The 26,513-nt window shown below is 39.2% G+C and overlaps 1 protein-coding gene across 1 annotated transcript in view; it reads left to right on the top strand.

Moving 5' to 3' along the window:
* Positions 1 to 6,061: 6,061 nt before the first annotated feature.
* LOC105200930 overlaps positions 6,062 to 26,513 on the top strand; it is a 30,586-nt gene continuing 10,134 nt past the window's right edge. The window contains exons 1-5 of the mRNA XM_011168732.3: positions 6,062 to 6,886; positions 7,226 to 7,451; positions 14,149 to 14,264; positions 16,796 to 17,032; positions 19,776 to 19,927. Of these exons, the coding sequence (XP_011167034.1) occupies positions 6,062 to 6,886; positions 7,226 to 7,451; positions 14,149 to 14,264; positions 16,796 to 17,032; positions 19,776 to 19,927 (1,556 nt within the window). The remainder of the gene's footprint in view (positions 6,887 to 7,225; positions 7,452 to 14,148; positions 14,265 to 16,795; positions 17,033 to 19,775; positions 19,928 to 26,513) is intronic.

The raw sequence follows: 26,513 nt of genomic DNA on the forward strand, positions 1-26,513 counted from the left end.
CAAAGCCATCTATTCCCTGTTACATGTTGATAAAAGCGGTAATTGTGCGCGGTGAAACACCCTCTTATTATATGCGATCGGACCTTGTGATCGGTTACGTTGGAGCTGCATATTTATGTAACCATGTTGTTTTCTAAGAATCGTTGGAATCATGTAATTCATTCATTTCATATATATATTTTTTTTATCATCTCGAATAAGGCATAAGCCGCGAACACGCACTCCTCGCTTCGTTACTTTCGTAGATTTTCCACGATGCACGCGATTTATACATGTTCTGCGCAAAATTGTAGCAAAAAAATAGACACAGGCAATTCATTGTAATAGATAAAAGTGGCATTATGCGACGTCCGTTTTGTCGTCTCTGCGCACCGCATATGAATTTAACCTTGCACCTATTATCGTTCTAGGTATTTCCTGCTACCGTAGCGTATCGTTGCGATAGCCGCTACACGAAAAGTGTCCTCTGACGCAGAGTTGATAGTGGGAGCTAAAGCTAAAGCGATAGGCATGTCAAAAGAATATACCGAAATCGCCTGCCTTAGATAAATAAAATTAAATAAAATTATAATTTTACTTAAAGGCTTAATTAAAAATTTAGCTTAGTTTGAAATTTTAATTTGCTATCTATATCAGTCGAACAATTTTGTATTTTTTTTTTTCCAAATAATTAGTCTGATGAGTCAAGTTTTAAAGACGGCTCTCCAAATGTGAATTAACGTCCAACAATAATAGAGACCTTTGGTCAGTTGGATGATCTAAAACAATTGCTCTGTTTGATTCAGATTTCCTGGAAAACGATTCTTAAAGCAGAATTCATTTCATAATGTATGCCATCTACTTATCGCAAGAAACAACTTCTTAACCGTAGCTTTTTTGCTTCGTGTCATCGAAATAAAATGAGTCCTTGCACGTGGCATAAACTGCGTCAGCTATTGTTCGTCGATGCGATTAGTCGCATACGGACAAATGTGCGGTTAATAACAAGAGAGAAAAAACAGAGATGTACAGAGAAAGCAAGAGAGAGAGAGAGAGAGAGAGAGAGAGAAAGAAAGAGGGTCCGGGTCCGGGTCCGGGTCGAATGCCGTTAAGTCGTGCGTTCAGTGACCGCACCGACACACGGCGGCCTGCAAACAACAGACAGTTTGATTAAAAGTAATTGCGTATGTCCCGATGTAGCCCGGGATTTTGGACGAATTTTCGAATCGGTCGCGTCGCGCGTCGCATCGCGCCCGTGTTCATTCACAGGCCGCTGGTAATTTCGCGAAAATGCATTTCACGGGTCGATTGCAATGTGGATCACGCTGTTGTTTTCGGCTTCGTGCCCGCTTCCTGCGATCCTTCCGGCCCGAGCGTACCAGCCGCTATAATTTATGATGCGGAAGAGCCGGGTATAATGGCCGCGTGCAAGCCGAAGGCGACTGCTCTCGTCGTCTCGTGGACTCTCTTGCCGCTGTAAAGCGCGCGAGAGCAATCGGCTAAATGTATTTAACGGCGCGTCGGAAGACGCAGCGTGCATAATTTAAATTCCGCATTCAGTTTCCTATATCGAGCGGATTCTCCAGCATCGAACACACCATAGAGTGTTTTCCGCTTTAACGATGTTTGTCGACGTTTGAATTATAAAGAAGACGTCGCGCGCGTTTACAAGTCTGACGCGATAATAGCTTCCCTGATTACCCAAACAATACCATGTAGAAACATTTATTATTGTACATTTAATCACCTTGTGTATTTATCGACGTACCATTATCAAGTTTACTCCATCTGTTGTACAATTATTTCTTTCAATAATTTAATGTGGCGGCAAATATCGTTAATGCGATACGGAGATATCGCTATTGTACTTTACTCGCTACTTGTGTAGTCTCATTAGAATATAGCCTTCGGCAATTTTCAACAAGACAAAATACATGTTATGTGGAACTGTCTGTGTGTCATGATAAAATTTCATGATATTTTTTCCTCCGCTCTGACTTGGTTTTCAGTTTTTAATTCGTCTTTATACGCTAACTGCAAATATCTTTATTAATTATTCATGTCCCTGCTGGTTTTATACAAATGCGACAAAAATCGCTACAGGCGGGAGTTAAAACCAATGTTTACGCTCGCTGTTCGCGGTATATCATTTGGATATCTCAATAAATGAATATCATATGGAGATCTCAATTGCACTGCTGGGAACACGACGTCGACGTGCTTTTATTTTACTTCGAGACTGCATCTCGATTTTCAAATGTAAATGTAAATGTTCGTTGGTCTTATTGAGTATTTGATCCTGCGTTTACATCAACGTAAATGCTATTATCACAGAGATAACTATAAAAAAGGTGAATTATCAATAAGTAGCAGACACGTAGCTCTCTGTGATAAATGTAATTACCTAACCCAGTCTGGAACGATAGGTGCTTCGGCTTTAAAAGATAAGAGTATTGTACATACACACTTGTGAGAATTTTAAGTGGCTGTAGATGTAAATGAATAAAAATAAGACGAGCAAAAATATTTGTAAATTCGACTTTACAATTTAAAATTATTGTCTCCTTGCACGGTTACGCGAGTAGCCATATCCAAAAATGTCTCCGGCACATTTTTTGCAAAGTGACATCGGTTTTGAAAGGTATAACGATAATGAGAATCTTTTTTCACTGTCATAATCTGCTGTATGTCCGCAATTTGACAAACGCATTAGCTCGTTAAGCGCAAGCAGTTTGCGATTAAACTTTAGTAATTCCCCTTTGAAAAGCACGAGACCGAGTCGATTAAGGGTAACTAGCATCGTATACAAAAGTTCTCGCGGGAAGTACAGAAAGTAATACGCGACAATGGATCATCGTTAAGAAATGTAAGATTGCGAAAAGTACATGTATACTCCGAGACGGCTCAAGGTAAAAATGTTTGTGACGAAATTAAAAATAAAGTTATTAAATTTGTATCGCTATAGCTCAATGCACTATCTCGTCATACCGTGTCATTCTTTCACACTTGTGCGCACTGTAAAATCATATTTAAACAACGTTAACATCATAATGTTATCTCTAGTTACATATTTGCTCTCTTGACGTCGTATATTATATTAGCTTTTCCGCGCGCGGGAAGGAGGAACCGACGTGAATGAATCAGTGACAAATAATAAGCGTTCCCAGTCGAAACTGGTACCGCATGCATCGGCGAGATCGACGTGCGACGCAGTTGTTGAGTCATCCGTGCTAGAAATATCGTAATTGCCTCGTCCGTACACATATACGCATAGGTACATTTCCCTCCGTCGTGAACGATAGCGACGATGACGCATCCTAAAGATTACAGTTCTCGACGGTTCTCGATAGTTTTTTGTATGCGCTCTCCGATCGTTTCTTTTTCTTTTTTTTTTTCAAACCGGCGATTCAAGTCTTCTGTCAAATTTGCATGCGATACTTACGTCAGCGAGGCAACTAATATTCTGAAATTCATAAAAAAAATAATTCGCGTCAAATATATCTGTATGTAGCTCGCGAATAAATTACGCGACCGTGGCCGTAACTTCGCGTCAATTCAAACCGACGTTTGACGATAATCCTCTCGTTCATATTTGTATATAGATATAGATATTGAATATATTACGGAGTCTCTCGCGTTTGTCAAACGTGTGACAGTTTGCGGGAATACATTTTATTGTATATATTACGGCGTCAGATACCAGCAAACGTTATCTCTTTTCCCTAGATTCTGCCGCGCCTGTGTAAATTTGGAAGTTTATCACGTTGGGCAAACTCACGGTATTGTTGCGGTCGCTCCGCAACGAACGGAAAAAAAGTGAGTTTGCATATCGAATTGCATAAACAATGTATTAATTGAAAGGGCCGGTGAATGAAAGCGCATGGTTTAACAATATTTTTGAAAATATTTTAATCCGGAAACAGTTACGAGCATTTCGTCGGTATAACGGGGGGAGGGAGAAAATCTCTTTTAGGCTAACAAATATTTGGAATAAAAACGACAGCAAAGAATAAACGGTGTCATTTATCTAAAGATAAAATAATAATAAAAAGCCTCGAGAATATTATCGAGAATAAAAAAAAACTCCCGGTTATTTGCAACGCTCTGTATAAAACGTTTCCATTGTTTTAGCTTTAGGGTGTCCGATTGTAAACTATATGGTTTGACAATGGTGATTAATCGTGCTGTTTCGACTAAATGTCGCACGTTGATACGTTGGCAGTTCTCGCGAGTACGAAATATAATGATTTATTCTCGAGATTAACCAAACCTTTTCGCATGAAAATTTCGCAACCGCATTTAGGATTCCACTTGTCCGGATTCTCCAATTGCGAAAGCATTAAAATGTCTGCGCCCGCCAAGTGTCCACTTAAGCACTTACTTCTTCTGCATATGAATGAGATTATTCGTGTGACAGATTATAATGCATACCATCTGCAGTTCCGCATCCGCTCGCCGTTGCACCACACACGTCGATTCGATCCATCCGGCGGCCGGGCGGCGCGGCGTGGCGCGCGGCTCATCGGCGAAATGTCGAATTGAAAATATATGTTTTTTTTCGCAGTTATCCGGAGGATGACGAGGCATCAATTTACAATAGCGTGACTGTGCCGTATAATACATTGACTGTACCATTCACCAAACGGGAACAGCGGCGATTTATCCGCGCGACGGTGAAACACGTAGCCGCATAGAAAGTCGTGCCTCGTTATGCGAAATCGTTCGATTTCTCGCGAGCGAACGAAGGGAAATTTGTCCTTAAAAACACGAATTGGACTACTACTCGCCTGAGTCAATAGCGCGCACGCGTTTGCATCGTTTAAGCTTGAGATACCATAATCTCTCGATGTGGCTTAGTATTTCGTGCGGCATCGACGTGATATTAATTCTAGACGCCAGCAACGCAACAATATACGTATTATTGCAGTATTCCAATTCGATGGGAATGGAATGTTCGCTGCGTTTCGGTTAAATGCGAATGCACTTCAAACAGAGATGCACGTCGCGCGCGTAACTGTTTTATTCGGACTTGGGGGATGGGAAATTGATTTCAACATTCCCGTCGTAAATATGGACGTAATGAAGCGCGAAACCAGGTCCCGGCGCGAGCGGGCTGCATGCTAAACAACGAAAAAATGCAATTAATATTTTTATGCCGATCAAATTAATAAAAACAGAATACACCACGCCGAGTTTGTTAATACCGTCCATTTATCTAGTTGTACTCTGTACTTCACCGTAGTAGATCTAATTTTTGTCGTATAAATTATAATTAGCATTTTTCGCATATATTTATCGTAGTATTTTTCTATAATAATATCCTTATTTTCACGCGATTGTGCACTCGTCCTTGCAGCCGAATCTCGAGAAACTATTCGTGCATGTATGCAGCTACTGGAAAGTGTGCTAAGGTCGAGCGATCGACATGCGGGTTACCAGTAAGTCATGGTCTTCGCCACTCTGCCAAAATGCTGCGATCGAGAAGTGGATCGGCTGAAATGCCCTAAAATTAGCCCGAATTAAACGACGACGCGCTCTAAATCATCGACGTTTCACGTGTTCACTTTCCGGCACAGCGCGCCTTTGATAAATATATTTCCGTAAAAAGAAAAAAAAACACCGCCCCCAATTTTCGCGGCAGCGTGGTTGGTGATAGTGGTGGAGGTGGTGGTGACCCTGTGGTATCCGTCTGCACCAGGTACCGCTTATGGATCGGTTGGTTGCTATAGCGCGAATACGAGCTTTCTCTCTCTCTCTCTCTTTGGTTACCTGGATCCACACTACCCTCTCGGCCGGGGGCAAGAGAATCTCGAGTGTTATATCAATGGAGTCGGCCGCGAGTAGCCGTACGGGGAAGTGGTTTTTCGCTTTATCGCGAGGGAAATGGCGCGCTGCTCGACCTTGAGAACGTCTAGAGACACTCGAGAGGGATTCCGTTCGGGCGACGTCGGCTGATAAGAGCTGACAAACAAGCGGGAAGAAAAAAAAGCTCTAGCTCGAGAGCGTGGTGGATAGTGGTTGCGATAGTGGCTGCGGAGCTTTCGGTGTTTTTCCCGAGCGACGAGCAAAGGGATATGTTTGAATGGGTGGTGCGTGCTCGTGCCGCTTTGGTCGCGGCAGCCAGGTCAATCCCGGTTCAATCCTCGACCGCGTGATCAGCCAGGCGAGCAACGAGGATCAATGTTTATTGTATCGGCTGGCCAACTACAAGAAGGGCGGCGAGCTGATCGAGGCGTACAATCAGGGCGGTCAACCGGAGGTGGAGAAGCTAATTCGCGAGCAATTCGGTATCCTGATGTATGCGGACGGTAAGGGCCAGACAATCAATCGCGCCGAGTATTTACGTTGGAAGTTCCGCGACCTGGAGCAAGTCGTGCTGCCGATCGAGGCCTCGCTGACGCGCTTCGATCCTCTGGCGCAGTGGAATGACCACGAGGCCTGCTGGCAGATGCAGTACAGGGGCTCGCTGGGCGAGACCTTGTTGCACGTACTGATCATATGCGACACGCGGATGCACACGAGGATAGCGCGCATACTGCTCAAGTGCTTTCCGCGGCTGTCTATCGACGTCGTCGAGGGCGAGGAGTATCTCGGTGCGAGCGCCCTTCACCTGGCGATCGCCTACAACAACAACGAGCTCGTGCAGGATCTGGTTGAGGCGGGCGCGATTATCTCGCAGCGCGCCATCGGTAGCTTCTTCCTACCGCGCGATCAGCAAAGGATGAATCCCGCCAGAAATACCGATTACGAGGGTCTCGCCTATCTGGGAGAGTACCCGCTCGCCTGGGCAGCCTGCTGCGCTAACGAGAGCGTCTACAATCTGCTGCTTGATTCCGGCGCGGATCCTGACGAGCAGGATTCTTTCGGAAATATGATTTTACACATGGTCGTAGTTGGCGATAAATTGGTGCGTATCAACGTAGAAATTAAGCTTTAAAAATCTGCAAAATAATTTAGATAATTGTCTCTTGTCCTTTATCGAAAATTTTGTTTCTTTTTTCTGTAATATTTCGATTAAATGCTATTGTAAAAGTACAATTTTTTTTAAATAGATCTTATTACTGTATTTGGTATTTTTATGCTTTTCAATAAGTTTGATGATTTATTATTTTTTCCCCAGTTTTACTTATGTCATTCCAACGATTTTTGTTTCGTCCCGAAGTAGTAAAACACGAGTATTGACATTTCTGCCGACATGGTCCACCGTTGCAAAACGGGTCGCACAGAGAACTGTTATTTGACGTAGGACATGTTCGGCTACGCATTGCGACATCCGAAGCTTCCTGCTCGCAACGGAATCGTGAATGCCGCGGGCCTGACCCCGTTGACACTCGCCTGCCAGCTGGGGCGTGCCGAGGTCTTCCGTGAGATGCTGGAGCTGTCCGCGCGGGAGTTCTGGCGTTACAGTAATATCACTTGCTCGGCGTACCCTCTCAATGCCCTCGACACGCTGCTGCCCGATGGCAGAACAAGTACGTCGTAAAATTAATCGAATTACGCCAGTTGGCTCTATGACAATCGTTATCCACGATCCACCGAATCGTGCGTCTTCGAGTGGGCCCTCACTTTGTCGCATGTTCCCGAGTTGATTGCGACCAAGTCAAGGCCGAAATGTTTCCAAATAATAGTAGTATCGTAGCGAGTACAGTGCAGCACAAAGCAGATTCTCATTGATCTTTTTCACTCTCCCCCCTATCTCCTTATTCTTGTACTTCTATTCGTTATCTACTTTGTGCCACTCAAACATTAAGATTTGTTCCAATTTGTTGTAAAGAAATGATCTGATTTTCTTATGCACAGAATCTTTTATAGAAAGAAATATCCAGAATGTTCAACTTTCTTCAAACATGAATAATTTTCTACACTGAAGAAAAAAGTTGCTAATTAAAATTTTCAACTTGATTAAATTTCTTCAATTCAAGTACAATATTTATGATTTTACCATTGAATATTGATCAAATAACACACAATTTTGGTCTACTTTGTACCGTCGGTTATTCTTTATTATTTTTACGTACTTTTGTAATTATAATGGTGCGACTCGAAACGATATTGCCGAAAGGCTCCACAATATATGTCTTTATTTGCAAGACACCCTGGAATTTAATTTATTTCTACGCCCCAACAACCGCGCTTGACTCGTATTCGCCACTTAATTCTTGTTTGTCGAGTATTTATGTATTTAAGTTAAATATATAAATGTTTAAATTAAAGTCCAAGTATTTTATGTGTTTGAGTTAAATACATAAATACTTGACATGAAGACATTTAATCGAGTCGAAAAATGTAGTCAATTAAACAACTTTTATTCTCAGTGTAGGTTTCTTATTGTTAGTCTCAAGAAATATTGATGTTTATTAGCGATGTATTATTTAAAATTTATTATGTTTTTGTTTTTATTATTGGTAATTTTCGTTCTTTTTTTTCTTGTATTTAAATTGTATTTAAAAAAAAAACTTTGCGTATTCTCAAAATATAAAATAAGTTAATAGTTGAATTTTATTCTACTATTTTATGCTACTCTATTCTCTTTTCCTTTGTCGCCTTTTTCTTTAATCTCAAATATTATAACGTATCTCGGGTATAAGGTGCGTTTTTGGAAACGTCTTTGAAATATTCGGTAAATTATTCGTTCAGTTTTTTCGCTGCATCATATGCGCAACTTATGTAAAATTGTTCTCACGGTTTCCAACAGCTTACCCCGTGTAAAGTGTCCCAACAAGAAGAAGGTAGCAATAGAGCAAAAATTGCGACACGAGTGTCGACGACAGGAGAAGAGTAAGAGAGAAAGAGAGAATGTGTGTGTGTGTGTGTGTGTGAGAGAGAGAGAGAGAGAGAGGAGGGAGAAAAAGGACCACCATAGCGAAAGCAAGAAGGGACTATCTTCTCCCGTAAAATTGGATACGAGGACAAAATCGAGGACAAAATCGGGTTGCAAAGTTTCCGGGAGAGGGAAAAAAAAAAGAAATTTCACAAAGTTTTCCTACATAGGACGCAGGCGGATAGTAAACCATACTGCCAACAACTTCGCCCGACACGCGAATAACACGCCACTCTTCGGTAAAAACTAGCTGATATTGGCTCGTTATCGTCGCCGCTCTTACCATCGTCATCGCGCTGATAGTTTCCTGCTTTGACGGCAATTTAGAATCAAAGATTTAGATTTCTCACTTAAGCGATATCCGGCGAGATAATTGAAATCATTCTAGAAAGCGCGATGCAAACACGATGATTCGCACACGGTACATTTAATTTTATGTATAGCGAGTTTTATCAAAAGATCTCAGCGTTATTAATGCATTTCCGATTTCATTGCTGAATATAAACTTCTTTTTATCAAAGTAATTGGTATTAATAACAATCAGAAGGCAATTCGAGAAAGATGTCGTACACACAAAACTTTAAGTGTTATACAAAATTTTATTACAGGATACGATATCCCAAAGTTTATGACGTAGATCTGAAATTGATTCAATTTGACGAAGTAACTGATCTTTGGAATACTATAAAGGATTGTCAGCGTATGCTCTCGTCCGTATTCGAATGTGAGCCGGCTATAGCGATATCCCCATGGGAGCATCCCGTCCAGAGAGGCGATGCAATTCGATTTTACCCTCGCGTTTGTCATGTCACTAAAATTTCCCGACAAAGAACCGCAGGGGAGGGCGGGGGTAGGACAGGGGAGAGGAAAAGTTTCGCGTGCTGCCGTTCGCATTTTAAGAGGAGCCGCGCCAGTCGAACTTGCGTGAAATTGTATCGAAGTTCGCGGCCGCGCGCGTGCTGCAGCCGAGAAATGGATGCGTTCGTCGTCGTTACCTGCCTCAGGTTTTCCCTGGATCGTTCGCGAGCGAGAGAGTATCGCGAAGCGCGACGCGGATGCCTGGAAGCGTGGTGGGTCGTAGCAGGATGCAATTACGGGCATTTAACGAAGTTTCGAGATTAGCCGCCGCGGACCCGACGCGATGCGGCGTGGCGCGGCGCGGCGCGGCGCGGCGCGGTGCCGGGAGCTTGCGTTTCATTTAGTTTCGGAATCCATTATCCCTTCGATCCTTCCTCTGGCCGCCGCCCTAGCTATCTACCCCCCTCGTAGCATGGGCGTCTCCACGAGGGCACGAGCGTCGCCCGATTTCGCAAAGGGTGGCGGGCGTCGCGTCGGCGGGGGCGCCCGGATGGAGGAAAGTAACCGCGGCGGCGAGAGGACAGTGCTATAGCTAGGCGAACCGAACTTTCGGTACGTCTCTCCTACGGGCACGCTTAATTACTTCAAACGAAGGCTAGAGTGAAAGAGCAAGGGGAAGAGAAAGAGAGAGAGAAAGAGAGAGAAGGCGGAGTCGAAGGGTGGGAGGATGGTGGCGGTTGGCCAAAAGAGCCTCGGTGACGGCGGTCAAAGGTCGAGCTTTCAACGGAAAAGCCATTCCCCTCGTCTCGGCCCTGCCGACGTTTTTTCCCGTTTTAATCCGAGGACCGCACCGCGCCGTGAGAGCGCGACGCTCGCGTAAAATGTTATTTTCGTAACTTCCGGTATCGTATCCGCGCTGGAAACTGACTCTACGCTGCAACTCCGGGAGGGCAACAGCCCGCGCGCAATCAACGCCGTCATTTTTCGCCGCGACGCTACTATTCGCGGGTTAATTAAAAATTAATTCTGTTGGCAACACAGATACGTAAAAGTATAAGCGTGGCGTGTGAATGCGATCAGAAAAAGTTTCGAAATAAAAATTATGGAATGTTGCAATTTTTATTACGGGCTGTTTGTCAGGCACTTTGGTGAGAGAGACAGAGCGTTATTGATGTCTTAGGGTAGGCTCCCTCTAAGAACGTTAATTTCAAAATATAAATACCGTGTGAAAGACTACAAAACAGAAATGCTTATTAAAAGGAAAATAATGAAATAAAATACAATAAAATAAAAATAAAAAGAGAACAAAAAGAAAGAATAAAAGACCAAATAAAAATAAAAATAAAGCTAATAACAACACAATAATTACGAGAGAGAGAGAGAGAGAGAGAGAGAGAGAGAGAGAGAGAGAGAGAATGAGAATAAAACATTAATAAACGCGAGAAAAATATATAATTTATTTGTATATTACTGCAAAAAAATTAACCTGCGAGAAATCGCGTCGTGACGATGAAAGTATCAGACACATGTGATCACTACCATGCTGCACTGAACCGTTTACGGTATTCTTGACCGGAAACAGATTCCTGACGACGCGCGGTCGTTAAGACGCTTGCCATCCTTCACGTTGCACAAGCTCTTATTTCAGACTTTTCCTTCGCACGTAAGCGACGTTACGTAAGAGGACTACGGCAGCTTTCAAGTTTGAAACGACCCACGATATAAAATTTGTCCAATATGTATGTGTGTGTTATATCTACGTGAAGAAAAATAAGTTATTTAAGATCGTACACCAAAATTTTTTATTCTACTTTTCTTTTACTTGAAAACTGTTTGAAAAATTGAGTATTGCATATAAAATTAAAATTCCGCGTTATTATAGAAAGATATATGTATATTGAAAAATGATATTCTTCTAATTGTAGAAAATATAAATAAATTATTTTCCGTAATTCAAGAAAAATATACAAAATTATCCTTGAATTGTTAACAAAGCTTAATAGTAAACGAGATTGGATTTATTAAATTTTATACTTTATATTTAATAGCTAAATAAATGCGTTTACTTGTATTTATTTGTATTACATTATAGCAAAAATCATAAATAAAAGAATATCTCAATATTCTTTCATGTCTATATGTAATATCTGTTTGTAATAATTTTCTCTTTAATTAAAAAAAATATTTGGTAATGTTACATGTTGATAGTTTTGCAAAAGTAAAAAGTTAATAAAAAATACTCCACTTTCATTTTTAATAAATTTACTTATAGAAGCTTAAATTTATGAACAATACAATGTTATAGAATTGACATATTTCAATATATTCACTAAGAAAACCGTAATTATATCTACAGAACCTATATATTGAATGTTCTAATTTCTAATTATATAATGTTTCATTTATGTATACATATATAAATTTGAAAAAAAATTTTTTATAAATTTAAAATTTATTTTTAAAAAATTTTAGATTTTATCGCAATTAATTTTAATTTAATTTTAATTTAATTAATTTTAATTTAATTTTAAAATATCTACTTAAAATCTGGTAAACACGACATTTTTCAAGTTTAATTTGTATAACACATTAAGTGTTTTCTGTATCAAATATAAATAAAATCCTCTCACTGAAAATAATCACCTTTGTAAGCTTGACAGCACCCAGTAGACTTCCACGCAATTTTAATTATCCGTTGAACTCTCACAAAGCTTTTTTCTCTTCTATTATTTAACTTCCCATACCAGAACCTATCGACTTGTCGACCAGAGAAAAATGTAGAGGTGTGCCGATGTCTATTTCGAGAGCATCCGGCACAGAATCGCATATTGCGGACTTTATCGCGACGACAATAACAGAAAGCCTTAGAAAATAAGGTGGTTCCGATAGTAAATCCTATAAAGACAAGCTAAACAAAGGATTATTTTATACAGATAAAGTCAATACAGGTAATAAATTTATTCTCTAGATTATTTTCTGTAATCGAGTAATTTTCTTTTATCTTGAGCCAAAAAAGTGGATTATATATATATATATATATATATATATATACATACACACACACAAGTTAAATAAGCTTACAACTTTGCATAATTAAGGGCTTATCTCTTAAATGACTTATAAATTATTTCCAAAATTAAAATATTTTACATTTATTATCTTACATTTGTCATTTAAAAAAGATCTCGTGTCGCAAATTAAAATTATACTGCTATAATTCCAAGTTTATCTATCTCGAAAGTACTTACTCTCATTAATTTCACGACCGGTCCTCCGAAATAATTACTGTCGATCGTGAGAAATGTAGCACCCAAAGTGGTACTTTGTTATTTAAGCTCGGTTCAATGTCCGGTCGAGATTAGTAGATAGTGACCGAGGATGTACCAGGAGGAAGCTCGGGGAAAACTATCGCGGCTCTGTGTTCCAAAGTCAGATATAATTACGTGCTGCGGTAACGGACACGCGTTAGTAACTTCGCCGACCGGTTTGAAGCCGGCAGATCGGCGGTCGTCATGCAAAATTGAGAACCGGATGATCGAGAGTATCGACATTAGCATCGGATCCGCTCGACTTGTCTGAAATCCAAATTACCCCCTCTTGAATTATAAATGTGTAATCATTTGAAATCCCAGTCAGAATGTAACGCTATATATGTATATATATACCGTGCGCGGGTTACGATACACGATGATCGACACAATTGTCGAAAATTGTAGTTCATCCTCCTAAAGTTTCATTTGGCAATAAAATTATTGATGAAATAATAGCTAAAATAACAACGTTCACTCTAGACATTTCCCATCCGGGAAGCGATGTTTTTGACGGGTCAAGCTACCGTGCACACCTTCGCCCGTGTCGAGCGGTAATTAAGGACTCCCGAGGATACAATCCTCCAAGTTCCAATTACTTTAGCACTCGCGCCAAAGCCGGGCGAAGTGCGACGACAGATGCATGCGATCGATACACAACCGAGTCTCCCGGTAACGCGCTGCACATGAACGCTGCACTTAATATTGCACGACGCGATTCGGCAGGGCGAAAGGCGTACACTATATCGATCGCGTTAAAATGTTTAAAAGTCAGTAATCGTGATTGAAATATTTAAACGTCGACCTCGCGATGGGGGACTGTCCTGATGTTGCCCGGCTCGTCGCGCCAATGTACAGCGGATACATAAACACCCGGCATTTTTCAGGAGCGTCTCGCCGTGCTATTCACCGGCAATTGCGAAACATTTTCGAATGAAACTTTAATGGCGCCACGGATTTTTCCTTTGAGCGTATGGCGCCACGGTGATAGGGGCGACAGGGGCGCACATGGCGATGACAGAAAATTTCCGTCTCCACAGCGGGGGCATCTTTCGTGCCGGATGTTTCTCCGCCGCGAGAGGGAGAGAATTCCGCCGAAAAGAGACCTCCCCCTCGCACCTGCACCTGTATACATCCCGCTGTATGCACGCTCACTAATGCAAAACCCATAATTATCGCGGCGCAAACCCTAAAGCGATGTTCCATTAACCGCAAATGGCTCTCTCCGAATTTCTATTTCAGACTGGAACTCTGCGCTATTTATCATTCTGAACGGTACGAAGGAGGAGCACTTGGACATGCTGGACGGTGGTATTATTCAGCGATTACTTGAGGAAAAATGGAAGACCTTCGCGCGAGTAAGTGCGTCCACGTGATGGCGTTCCCGCTCGTTTCTCGCTGAATTATAAGGCGTTACTATATTTCGAACTTTTTCATCGTTTCTTCGCCTTTATGCTTGACTTTGCTGCGACGACTCGAGTTTCCTCTTTGTAACAATAGAATCACACGGCACACACTCTCTGACCTCATCTTTTATTAATTCATCTTCTTCCACTGATATTTCAAATACCTAATTTTACATAATGCTTCGAGCAAAGGTGCCAAATTTAGAGAATAAGTAGTTGCCTCTTTTTCCGAAAATAGCTTGAACAACATCTAACATACGTTTTACGATAAAAATATTTCAAAATTAAAAGTATGTAGAAATTAGAAAATTTTGTACTCAGTATCATAGATGCCGTATTATGCTTGATATTATAAAATTCAGGAGTTGCTTTGTTCTTTCATAAAACAATGGCTGGTTCATTCAGAGCGTGTATTGTAACTTTGTATTGTGTATTCGTATAACCGATTCTTACGTCGAACGGAGAAAGAGATTTCTTTTCTTCTTACGTTCCCTGCATAACTCAAAGCATCAAATAGGGAATTCTTTCAGTTCTTTACCTTTGCATTTCTGCGCATTTTTTGTATTTTGTTTGCATAATAAAGTAGCTTTATATTAAGAAATATATTAAAAATTTACATGGTTAATAGAATAGAGTACACGTTTCTCTAAGCCATTTAGATAATATGTAAATATTCAAATGTAGGATGTATTAAAATAAAAGTCGTATACGTCGTGCTTATTTGAAATTGTTCGACGATTATTTTCTGCTGAAAGCTTATCACTTTCCTTAAGTAATTTCTTAATAGAGTTTCTATTCGACTGTCACTTAAAAATAAATCGATTCTAAACTCGTCTCGACGAATCTATCTTTCACACTCTATGCCGGCATGCAATCGCAGATATTTCTGTTTGGTAGGACGCAATTTTAGATTTCTGTCGCCCGGATCGTCCATATTTTTGGAAAATCTTTACGCGAGCACTTTGAGAAAGATCGGCTTACATCGCGAGAGCGGCTCACGTTGCAATACTTTTTCGCTTATATATTTTATGTAGTTGACAACACATGAGCCACCTGGACGATTGCCGATAAATAACATGTTACTTTGGCAAAGCTGCTTAGGTCACTGCAAGAGAGAGAGAGAGAGAGAGAGAGAGAGAGAGAGAGAGAGAGAGAGAGAGAGAGAGAGAGAGAGAGAGAGATCGGGTAATATCGTCATAGTTTTTATCGAGTACAAAAGTTTTTAAAACTTCTAAAATTTTATGTATTTTTAAAACCTATTTTAGCGGATAGCAAATAACTCGGGGAAGAATTAAACGACCAAACGACGATTTAAGTTTTTGCAAACGGTCGAACTTTTGAAAGGGAATGACACATGGACGTTTATTTAAAATTGACAAAAGGAGATGAAATTTTCACGTGGCTTCGCGGGTAGAGGTGCGAGTCGCAGATGCGCGTCCGTAATGCGGGATATTGTCGCGTTGTTTACTAGCGCGACGTCGAATGCGATTTCTCCATCTCTCTCTTTCTCCCTCTCAAGTGACTTGGAACGATTAACACTCAGGTCGATCGATCGAGTGACGTCGATGAGGCTTCCGGCGATGGCGGTATAATTGCACCGGTTATTTCAAGTCAGTCTGTCGCGGGTCCATGGTGGCTCAGTGATTTCGAAACGATGGCTATCGAAGTTATACGGGCGGGCTGATTGCAATTACGATCGCATCACAAACGAGCTTTCGTACCTATGCCGAAGGCTTCACCAGCCAGACGGGCGCGTATCGCGCATATTATAACTGCACCGCGTCCATAACGTGTCCCATTTATGGCACTAATCACGGCCACACTCGAACCGCACGTAGACGCAATATGCAGTATTACTGTGTCCGTTTGGTTATGATTTTCCTATTATCGGATCGTACCAGAGTCAATCTTGGAGAGCGGTTCGTTAAAACGTTTTTGTCCGTTTAAATAAAGCGCGTGCGATCACCACTTTGCAAACAAGTGGCGCGATAACGCCGGCTGAAAGATAAAACGAAAGACGTTAAATGCTACGTCTGGTAATTGGATTATCACGCGACAATACGAGCGTGGCGCAATAATGACGTTGCACTACAAAATTTTCTATATTTGGAATTGATGTCATTTATGGGTAAACAGGCGCGAGATATTAGTGAAATGAAAGAGAAAGATTGCTTTCGTCGTATTTGAATGCAATAATAATCTTGGGGGCTATCGATTCTGATCATAAATTATGCTCTCGGTATTGAAAATCCAAGAACAGATACAGAATGGATAAACGATCCGAAATATGCGAGAGAGAAATCGATCTTCTCAAATGCACGACTGGTATCCAAGCGCCTCCCTGAGCTTAGCCCCGGGACCGGCGATATTTTCGCGAGTCCGACCCTATATTATCGCTCGTAAAACTTTGCTCTTATGTTCCGGCCAATCGATGCGGAAAGTTCCGTGGGTGCATACGCCGACATCTATTCTCCACTGAAAAGTTGCAGTTCCTGAAGCGATTGATTATCTTGGTGTTTCACCTGGCCTCGCTGTCCTTAGCCGTGTACTTCAGGCCCGCGGACATGGAGGCCGTGCTGCTGCAGTGGCCCGAGGAGATAACGGACGCCGTCCGCACCGTGGCGGAGTGCATCACCGTGCTGGGTGTGCTGAATTACATCCTGGTTCAACTGGGCGGCGAGATGATCAACATCGGTCCGCTGTCGTTCCTGAAGCAACTGGTAGGCTCGGACATTTTATTTTCGCCGCGGTGACCTTGCCGTCAGGAGCGTTTTACCGTTTGAACTCGCGAGATTCTAACCTGGGATCCGGAGCTTCCGTAATTCGAAAAGCTCACGATTAAATCGTGAAGATATGGATGATTACTGATTTAATAAATTTAATTCTTGCATCGATGAGCAGAGAATTTCAGATAAAGATATATAAAGCCCCGCGCACAGTGGAGGAATATCAGATATTAGGAAAAAAAATCAGAATTTTAAAATCGGTTTCCTCAATGAGCACACTATAGATAAATAATAAGTGGTGTTGCATTTCGTACGACACATCTATTTTATTCGTATCCATTATGCGTTACGTTTAATATTTATTAAGAAAGCTGATCCTAATATTTTAATTCCTATTCCTAATATCTAATTTAATATTTTTTTATTGTGCGTAGGATCTAAGAATTGGAATTTAAGAGTGTGATTTGTATCAATGCAACTGGAACTTTGTGGAAAGAGATAGAATAACTTTAAAGTTAGTTAAATTTTACAAAGATGTTTAGGGGAGAGTCTTACAGTACCAGATGTCTTACAGTATTGGGCAATTTTAACACTAGCTAGATAGCAACGGTTTACTGTCATAACTGCTAATATTGTACCTTCCTATGCAACGTAGTTGGAAAACTCCCATTTTCATTTAGTAGTGCAGAAATACATGAGTGTGAAATCATATTTTTGTAATATTCGAGTGTTTTTACTTATTTTTTGGTTTTGAGTCCTCCTTTCTTCCTTTGATTCCTTCCTTTTTCCTTTTTATGCTGTAAATAACTCACACTTTTGCAGATACTTTAAATTGTAGATTTTCTATTCTAATAAAGGATATTTTAGAGTAACATTGTACTTAACGGAAATCAATTATTCGGCACCGTTTTAAAATTACAGCAAAAAACTTATCGTGTCCAATAAAACTCTTCCCTATATAATTTTCAGATTATTGATATATAAAGTGGCTTAAAATTGGAGACGCAATCATAATGAAATACAAACATAATTCTAAAAAAAACATTTTCGCGAGACTGAATGAATTCCTCTTCCAAATAATTTAATTCTTTACATAATGAAGATCTTGTGGGTCCTTAAGTAAGCTAAAACGCTCCCGTTTTCCATCAACGCTGCATCATCTCTTCGTCGTTTCTCCTGATCGCGAAATATTCCGTTGTTTCGTGATAGTTCGCAAATGCCGATACTCAACGTGCAATTTCGGTGCGGCAATGTCGGTTAAGTGTAGCCCGTTGCGCAAATCCTAAGACTGGTGAACTGTAACGGATCACGGATCTGTGGATGCGCCAAGGAATATCCTACGGCTACCGAAGGAAGCTGTACAGTCGTGGTACTAATCTTTCACAGAGAAGGATAAGTCGATGATTACCAAAGTATTACGTGTAACGGTATAGTATAATGATAGCAGTCGGTTGATTAGTTCTTTCCATTTTTTTTTTCTTTATTAACTGTGTAATCAAAGACGATATATTATTCGTGGCAACATACTTGTCAATTTTCATTAAATTACATAGATGAAAAAACAGATTAATTTTATTAAATAATTTAATAAGTAAAATTTATAATAAATCGGCATTAACGTGATATAATAATTTAATATTTTTTTTATTTCATAATTTAATTATTCCCCACAATATCACGTTATTAAATGTCATAGAAAAATAAAATCTCAGGAAAAACACCGACGGCAATGATTGATTGCGTTGAAAGCATTTTTGGTAGAGGTGATATTTCGATATGTGTCCTCGATAGTAAAAATGGATCCTTTTCCGCCAACGAATTATTAAACTCTAAATGATTTCCAATTAAAATTTCCATCAATTTTGCTCTATTCTAAGAGAAATTACATTTATTTTTGTCGTCAAATCTATTTTGTGATAAGTGTCATGTACAATATAAATTTATGTAACGCATGCCCTTCGATTCAAGAATTCCTGCAGATATCGCGAAAATGTGCAAAATAATGGCACATTAGCGTGCCTATCGGTAATCTATCCATATCTATCAATTAAGAGAGAATATACATATACATATCGCGTTGGTTATTGCCTCTGCTGGATCAATAGCACACATACGTCGCTCCGAGCCAATACAATCGAACACAAGCTATATCGTTATATTATTAAATGCGTATTCGTGTATCCGCCTCGATTTGCGGATAATTAATACTGCGACAACTCAAAAACGTTAATACGCATCAGTCCATACAAGCCACGTCGTCGCACAATGTGTAATTTACCCAATCTCTATATGCACAGATAGCGAAAAACATTTTATCTGTGTAAATACGAACGTGATGTTTAGTTCTCCATATATTAACGCCATAATTATTACATAACAAATCCGCATCTAAAACATGCAATTTCGATGCAATAGGTGTATTACGCCTCTAGAAAATGTATTCATTTATTTTTATGCGATTGTAAAATAAATTTTGCAAAAATTTGTTTAAAAAACTTAATGTAAAACCAATAGTTTAAAAAATGATAGAAAAAACAATGTACAATATACTCTGTCTTTCTGTCCCCGCACGCATCGTGCAAATTTCAGCCTGTGCGTCGTCGCCGTGACGACGCAGTCGTTACACTGAGGTATCGAAATTGCACGAAAATATCGATTCCCCTGCGGACGTTCCTGAAACGTTGCAAGAGTGCATGCGGCCGCACTAACGTTCCGCCCGCGCGCATTTGCATTTCAGAGCCACGAACCGGCCAAGTTGATATTCGTGATCAGCAATCTGCTCATTCTCGCGTGCATTCCATGTCGTATCGCTGGCGATCGGCACGCGGAGGATGCGATACTGGTGTACGCCGTGCCGGGCTCATGGTTTCTTCTTATGTTTTTCGCCGGGTAAGTAATATGTATGTACGTACAAGAGACGCGCGACGAAACGTGCGCGGAAAGACGGGGGTGGAGCTGCGAAATTAAAGTGGTAGCAATTTACGCTGGCGCGACGCGACCAGGTCGCACTCGTTACATCGCTGCCACCCATTTGTTTCACGCATCATTTTAGCGCCACCGCCGCGGACAATCGCCGCGTGTAAACCGGCGACGTGTTTACAGCCACCTGTATGTTGTATCCCGCATGCGCTATTTGTCAGACCGAGCATATCGAATTGGATTTCTTCCGCAGCGTAAATCCCTTTCTTTGAATATAATTGAACGTACTTTTTGCTTGTGTCTCAATATTGCGCAGGAAAGCGTGTAAGAAATAATTATGATTGGTTATTTTCACGCAATCATAAAAAAGGGGTGGATCTAAATCAAGGGGATCTAAATACGGTAGATTGATGAGGGAAAAAAAGATATCGCAATATCGAGGCCAAAGTTAAAAAAAAAGCATACTTCTATTTTTATGAAAGGATGCATTCTCCATTATTAGTTGTTCTAATAAAATGACAGAGTAAAAATATTTAATATTAGGCGATATTAATAAACAATAATCTAATTTGCAGAAGTTATCCATGAGCTTGCGGAAAAAGCTCGCAATGTATTACCTAGTTTCTTACTTATTTTCCTTTTTTATATTAAAGATGGCTTGATAGAGATCAAAATATTTGTTTATAACTTTGAATAATTGTTTAGAATTAAAACCTTGCTTTGCTCATAAGCCTATTATTTATCTACTTGAGCCTTGGTAAATAGGGAAGAGTTGCTAAAAGTCGTACCTCATGAATATTTTATATTTTTACTTAATATAAGCAACATTTTTTTCACAAAATATGAAATAAATGTAAAACGAGTATTATAAACAAAAGTTTAACAGATCACATTTTGCTTTGTGTGTACTAACAACACTTGAAAAAATCAGATACAATTGATGTTGATTTTTAACCAATTTTTATAGCTGATAATATAACGTAATCCTGCAATTTTATATTAAATTTTATATTTTTATAAAAGAAGGTTTATTGTACAACAGTTTACATTCATTTTATGTACTTATTTGCAATTATTATAAAGATTAAATCAAAATTTTTATAAAATCTATCAAGTTTCCTTAATCATCACCACAAATATTATATATTACAGTAAATAATAATAATGTAAAACCAATAAGTGCTAATAGTAAAACTAATAATTGATATAAATAAAAATATATCAAACATAAATAAAAATAAGACGGCACAAAAATATATCAAATTACAAAAATAAAATCAGATTTCTTTCAACATCCTACCTTTTTATTATTATTATTTATTAATTATTAAATTTGATCTTTCTTCAATAAATTATTAATAAAATAAACATTGGTTAATAATTCCTTACACCTTTAATTATTGTAATTCATAAATTCGATATGATTTAAGAAATGATTTGAAAAATTTAGGTATACGATTTAAGCAACTGGTTGTTTAAATTACACTTTTGCAAAAAAGCAAATATAATAAATTGATTTGTCGTTGTGAAAAATTAAATTTATAGTAATAAGTACATTATAGTAATAGGTAAAACTTTAATCTACAATTTCCAATGTACAAATTATTTACATACAAATAAGTATTAAATGGAAAATATATAATATAATTTAAGTAGTATGCATTTAGCAATTCTCCCCTTCACATATTTGTTATTTTTCATTTTCTTTTACATAAAATTGTCTTTATTATAAATTAAATTTCATAAGCATTTTCTTAGGCGTCATAATAAGTCACCATAATTCATAATATAAAATCATTATTTGCATTCTGCTGGCAGGATTTCCCGCTTTCACGTAGAACTTCCACAAGTCGTGAATCTGCTTCCTACATCAGTTACTCGAACGCTTCTAGCAAACGCTTTCTTGCTTAACGACACTTTGACGAATGTCGACGCCTCTTGTCGGATGTACTTCCGCGAAGAATGGGACAAATGGTTTATCGAGAGGCGCGGACGTGCATTCGCGCATTGTGCTTATACGTTCCTAATACGTGATATCAAACTTACGTGACCGACATCGGGAATAGAACAGTCGGATTGCAGCTGCTCCTTTCGGAAAACTTCCCGGTTTGTTCCGTCGCGGTCCGACTGAGTAAACATCACGAAAATACTATATTTCGACGGATACGTGAAGTGACAGGTTAATCACTTCTACTTCTCTCTGCAAATCAGATACTGATCGTTGGAACGATATTATCTTTCGACACTATTAAATTTTTCCAGGGAAATAATTAGAAGTTTCCAATTTTCTCATATCTTTTCTTCAAATAAAGTCGCACTTTCAAATATTACTGTCGTTATTTTTTCAATCGCAATTACGTTTTTGTAATTTTATTTTTTTACAGTAAGAAATATAAAAATATAATACAATAAATTTCCATTATTTAATTCTTTCGCTGCAATTCTGCATGAGAGCTGAAAATGCGCCAAGTATCAACGAACGAGAAGAGAGCATTATGTTGACTCTCGTACTCTCTTCCTGGGCCCTCCAGCTGCGCCTAAGGTATACGGTGCCTAAGAGCTATAAGGTATACAGAGGCGTTCCTGGAACTTGTGCAGGCGCAAAGAGTGTATATTGAATTTAAACAGACGTAAAACGGCGGCTCGTAAATGGTACATCGTAAAGCACTTAGGCCGTAACTTTAGAGGCGGGTTGTAGCAGCGGGCTCCCGTTAAATTTTGTGCGAAATTAATCTCAGGCGTGACTGCGGCTTATTGCCGAGGCGAACGACAGCCGTGATGGAGGACAAGAAACACCGAGTGGCATCGAGTGCGCGGCAACCTTTGAGGAATTACTGCACGTATACGTACACTTAAACGAAGTGATGCCGGGAGTCTAAAGAGGATCCTGATGGACAGTAATTACGCGCGGGGAATATCGCGGCTCCTATCGTCGCACCGCTCTATATAAATAAAATATATTGTAGTCCGCTTTATAGAGACCTGGCTAACATAGTTAGCTCTTCATCACAGTTCTGGACTTCAAAGGATATATTGAATTACGGCGCCGATAATGGCATTATAATTTTTTTCTTGCTATATTACTCATCATTCAATTTAATCCCCTTTTTTGGCTTAATACGTTTTGTTGCTTTGTCAGCGTCAAAAGCTATTATTAAGCCTGCATTAGTGTATTAAGTGTATCCACATTTCCTTGGAACACCCATGACACATTCGCACAGATATGGTCAAAGACTTTATACTCTGCCTGATTAGTCAATACAAACGAAGTACTTCCTAGAAAAAAAAAAATACTAATATACGCATGGCTAGTAGTTAAAATTCATTATTTTCAAGTTTTCTTCTCATAATCAGATAACGATTACAGCGACAGGAAATGAAAGTGCATTGTTTATAATTCAACGCTGTAAAATCAATACGACGGCTCAGCTGGTTAATCTGATATAATTATCGAAGGAGGAGGGGAGAAAAAAAAACAGGAAGAGCACGACGCTCTCTCTTCTCTCTCTCTTTCTCTCGAACGGTACTGAAAGTAGCGAGGAAGACTCGCGTAGAGCGGAAACTTGTTTGCCGAGCGGAAGTCGGCGTTCCTATTGATTTTCCCGGGACAACGTATACGCGATACCCGGGACAACGATGTTATATCCCTCATCCAAGTTGCATCGCTTATACCGCGCGCTCGCTATACCGTGCGAGTTATACCGGAGTATATATCCGCGGTGTCTTTTCTATCGCGGCTGTACCGTCCCTTGAACTTACCCCGAGAAAAAGGCCGAAGATTTATGGGCGTCGGTAACCCTTGACAAGATAAGGTCACCCATCGATTAGCGGAAGAGGGTAGGACCGACCGGCGACGACGTCGTCGGAGTTAATGGAGGCTCGATCGATGCTCTCTCTTCCGCCGTTATTCGTCGATCATTTGCCATCCGTCCGTCCGTCCGTCCGTCCGTCCGTTCGTACGTCCGTTCGTTCGTACGTTCATCCATTCGCGGAACGCGAGTCTCTTCAATCTTAATCCCAGCCGAATGACGAATCTGAAAAATTTGTCGGTCTGTCGACGGGTGCGGATACGGCGTTGGGATTAAAAAGCTTTTGTTTTACGTTGCCGAGCGGCGGCGGCGGCGGCGGCGGCGGCGGCGGTAACCGACAGCATCGATTTTAATCGCTCCTCCTTCGATTTTCCGATCCCAGTTCCGGCTCGTGTTCGTCCTATTGTACTCGTATTGTATATGATACGCCGGATGCCACGAGTCTCGTATTACGAATCGTTTTGATTTTATCGATGCCGTTGGTTGTAATCGTATGACCGTATGTAAATGCACGAGCCTCAAAGCGTAAAAAATCAAAGCGAAAAAGAATCCAGGATAACGTTGAGCAAAATCATTTATAATTCCCCATTTATATTTTCTTTTAATTAATTAAAATCAAAATTAATTTTCTCATTAACACATTATATTTTTTTGCATTATCAGAATCGTATGTGGTTACGAAAATGAGATTGTGTGTGTGTGTTTGTGTGTGTGTTTTAATGGGGCGACAAAGTGTAATACATTAATACTTTGTTCGAAGTCTGCTTTATATTAGTAGTCGCGATTCTAACTTTGCGATAACGAAAGAGTCGTAACTTACTTATGCTGGAGTATTACAAAGTTAATGCAATCAGTAATGCGCTAACTTAAAATGAAATTTTCTCTCGGTGTGAGTATAGGGATATCAATAAAAAAGACCTTTAAACATTTTAAGCGTTCTGCGTACTGCGTAATAAATTTTCTCTTGTCATTTTCATAATTTATTATCGAAATTTATTTATACCTCCTATTAATAAATATATAATATGAGTAATTCATTCATACCTTTTACTTAAATGTATGATATATAAATTAATTTAATTAATCACTGTATAACATTTTTTAATAAATTTTAATAGCTAGAAGCCATACATTAATATATAATTCTCTAAAACCATTTAATTATTTCATTTCTTTTTGCAGAAGATGAAAAGAATATCCAGTTAATCGTATTATCGATCATTTTAGGTTAATCAATAACGTATTTAAATTTCTCTGCTAAAGTTATTAGCATTTAATTGTTTTCCTCGTTATAAATTTGTGAGCTGCGTGTAAGAAGAGTAGTTTACATATGCACACCGGATTGCTGCACAAGCACTTTTCGTGCCTGACCTATTCATGTTATCGCGGCTACTAGAAACGCGATAACTGAACTCCGATATCAAGTGTTCAAAGCCATGCACTTTTTAACTTGTTAACTGAACATTTCGTTATCCATAGCTCTTTCTGTACGTGCGAATTAATACCGGTAAATGCAAATCACATCTGGACCGTTTCATAAAAACAAAATATAAAACTGGATTTCAAATCGGCCGTTATTTCTACATATTCAACGGTCACGAAAGCGGGCGCGACGATAACCGTAAACAACGCTTGTGCATTAATCGCTATTGAACTTAATTACATACACACACCGCAAAGAAAATACATATGTATCAATTTGTTTGCGGTATGATATTTCAATCTAGCTTTGGCGATTGCCGGGTGCGAGCAAAAAGACGCATCATTTTGGCAAATTAGAGAGAATGCAATTATCATGTATCTTATATACAGTGTGCCCCAAAAATTCTGGAACGGTTAGATATCTCAAAAATAAAACACTCGAGAAAAATGTTTAAGACAAAAATTGCATGATCTGAAGGGGGACAAATAATGATACAATCAATATTTGAAGAAATCGATTGTTTAAAATCATATGAGAGTTGTTGCTACTTTTTAAATAGAGTTATGATTTTTTACACAATATGGATTTCCTTAATTATTTTGTATACACAAGTATTAAGATATAATCATAAAATTAATACTTTACGAAATATTTTATATTTTATGTCAAAAATCTTTAAAATATCTCTTAAACTATTAATTTTTTGATAAATCCGTCCTAATATACTTTTATATGCAGAATAATTACAGGAATTATATTATGTAAAAAAAATTATATAATTCAATTTAAAAAAGGCACTGACCTTCGTACGATCTAAAAAAACGGATTTTTTTTTCAAATATTAATTTTACCACTGTTCGTTCCCCTTCATTCGCTATAACTTTTGTTTGAAACATTTTCCTGGATAATGCTTTATTTTTTGAGATATTTTACTCTGATCTGGGATTTTTGGTACACACTGTATATCACCGGCAAATATTTTACGATGGATTTTGTATGCATATAATATTAAGCGTATTTGAGTATTATGAGTGAAATCGATGTTGATGACGTTAATAGAGTGATTTACCTCGGACTTTGATGCGCCAATACCACTGAATGAAACACGACGATTCATTCACGAAACAGCGATAATGATAATTTTGGTGATACCACTGATACGTGGAATACTGCATAATTAAATTGAAAATAAATTACACGCTACATAGCGGATAAACTTCGGTAACTATTTTTCCTTGATTTTCCTTGACACTCGGTCAACCTCGCAAATTATTTTTTTACTTTTCTCAACATTTTATAAGACATATATTGCTCAAGATGTCTG

Source organism: Solenopsis invicta, chromosome 2 (genome assembly GCF_016802725.1).
Source record: "Solenopsis invicta isolate M01_SB chromosome 2, UNIL_Sinv_3.0, whole genome shotgun sequence".
NCBI classification, from domain to species: domain Eukaryota; kingdom Metazoa; phylum Arthropoda; class Insecta; order Hymenoptera; family Formicidae; genus Solenopsis; species Solenopsis invicta.